Raw genomic sequence first — 894 nt, 5'->3', positions numbered from 1 at the left:
AATAGGTGCATTTACATAATCTAAAAAATCTGCTTGTGGATCAGAACTATAAAGATTTGCTACTTTACAAGTATCTATCACTGAACCACCTCCTATCTGATGAAAAAATTAATTTTATGCTTTAAATTTTTAATTTCTTTTTTCTTAAGATATAAGATTTCTTGTTAAATTTTTATAATATAATTCGAGAAAATAAAAATCAAAATTTTCAAAAAATTTGTTATATATTTATTTCTTACCGCTACGAAACTATCAAACTTTTTGAGTTTAACAAATTCAATGCAGTCTTTTAAACTCTGATCTGTGGGTTCTACACGTACATTATCATAAACTGTAGTTTGATTTCTATATTTAATAAGACTGCTTAAAGCAGTTTTAACAGGTGGTAAATTTACTAAATTAGAATCTGTTATTAAACATACATTTTTGGAACCAAAATTTTGCATATCCATACCCAATTCTCTTGTAACACCAATACCATATCGTAATGTAGGAGAAGTCATCTGCAAATATTTTTATTAAAATGATATTAATAAAATAATAATATTAATTTATTAAAAAAAACTTTTATATTATATAAAGTGTAAATTTTCTTTCTCTTATTATAGATTAAATAATTATCTTCATTAATTATTGAATCTATAATATTTTAAAATTTAGATTTAATGCATGGAATTATTTATCTCTTTATATAATATATGTATAATATATAAATAATATATATATTAAAAATACATACCTCAAATGCATATTCTTTTGTTAGTGTGGTATTAGTTGTTGTGCTTTGATTTTTTTTTAATTCATAAAAAATAAATATAGTTGTATTTCCTGGATTTGCATAAAATGGATATTTATATCTACAAAAAATTAAATTAAATTAAATTAATCTAAATT

At 20.7% G+C, this 894-nt stretch overlaps 2 protein-coding genes across 2 annotated transcripts in view; one reads left to right on the top strand and one right to left on the bottom strand.

Moving 5' to 3' along the window:
* Positions 1–894, top strand: part of LOC116185769 — a 32,416-nt gene that overhangs the window by 3,315 nt on the left and 28,207 nt on the right.
* The window catches only part of LOC102681158 (probable hydroxyacid-oxoacid transhydrogenase, mitochondrial), a 4,694-nt gene that overhangs the window by 1,723 nt on the left and 2,077 nt on the right, over positions 1–894 (bottom strand). Inside the window, exons 2-4 of the mRNA XM_031510984.1 lie at positions 740–857; positions 240–503; positions 1–96 (exon numbers count right to left, since the gene is read on the bottom strand). The exon at positions 1–96 is cut by the window's left edge and continues 179 nt beyond it. Of these exons, the coding sequence (XP_031366844.1) occupies positions 1–96; positions 240–503; positions 740–857 (478 nt within the window). The remainder of the gene's footprint in view (positions 97–239; positions 504–739; positions 858–894) is intronic.

Source organism: Apis dorsata, unplaced genomic scaffold (assembly GCF_000469605.1).
Source record: "Apis dorsata unplaced genomic scaffold, Apis dorsata 1.3 scaffold_270, whole genome shotgun sequence".
Lineage (NCBI taxonomy): Eukaryota > Metazoa > Arthropoda > Insecta > Hymenoptera > Apidae > Apis > Apis dorsata.
The sequence above is the reverse complement of the archived record's forward strand: the minus strand, read 5'-3'. Positions and strand labels throughout refer to the sequence as shown.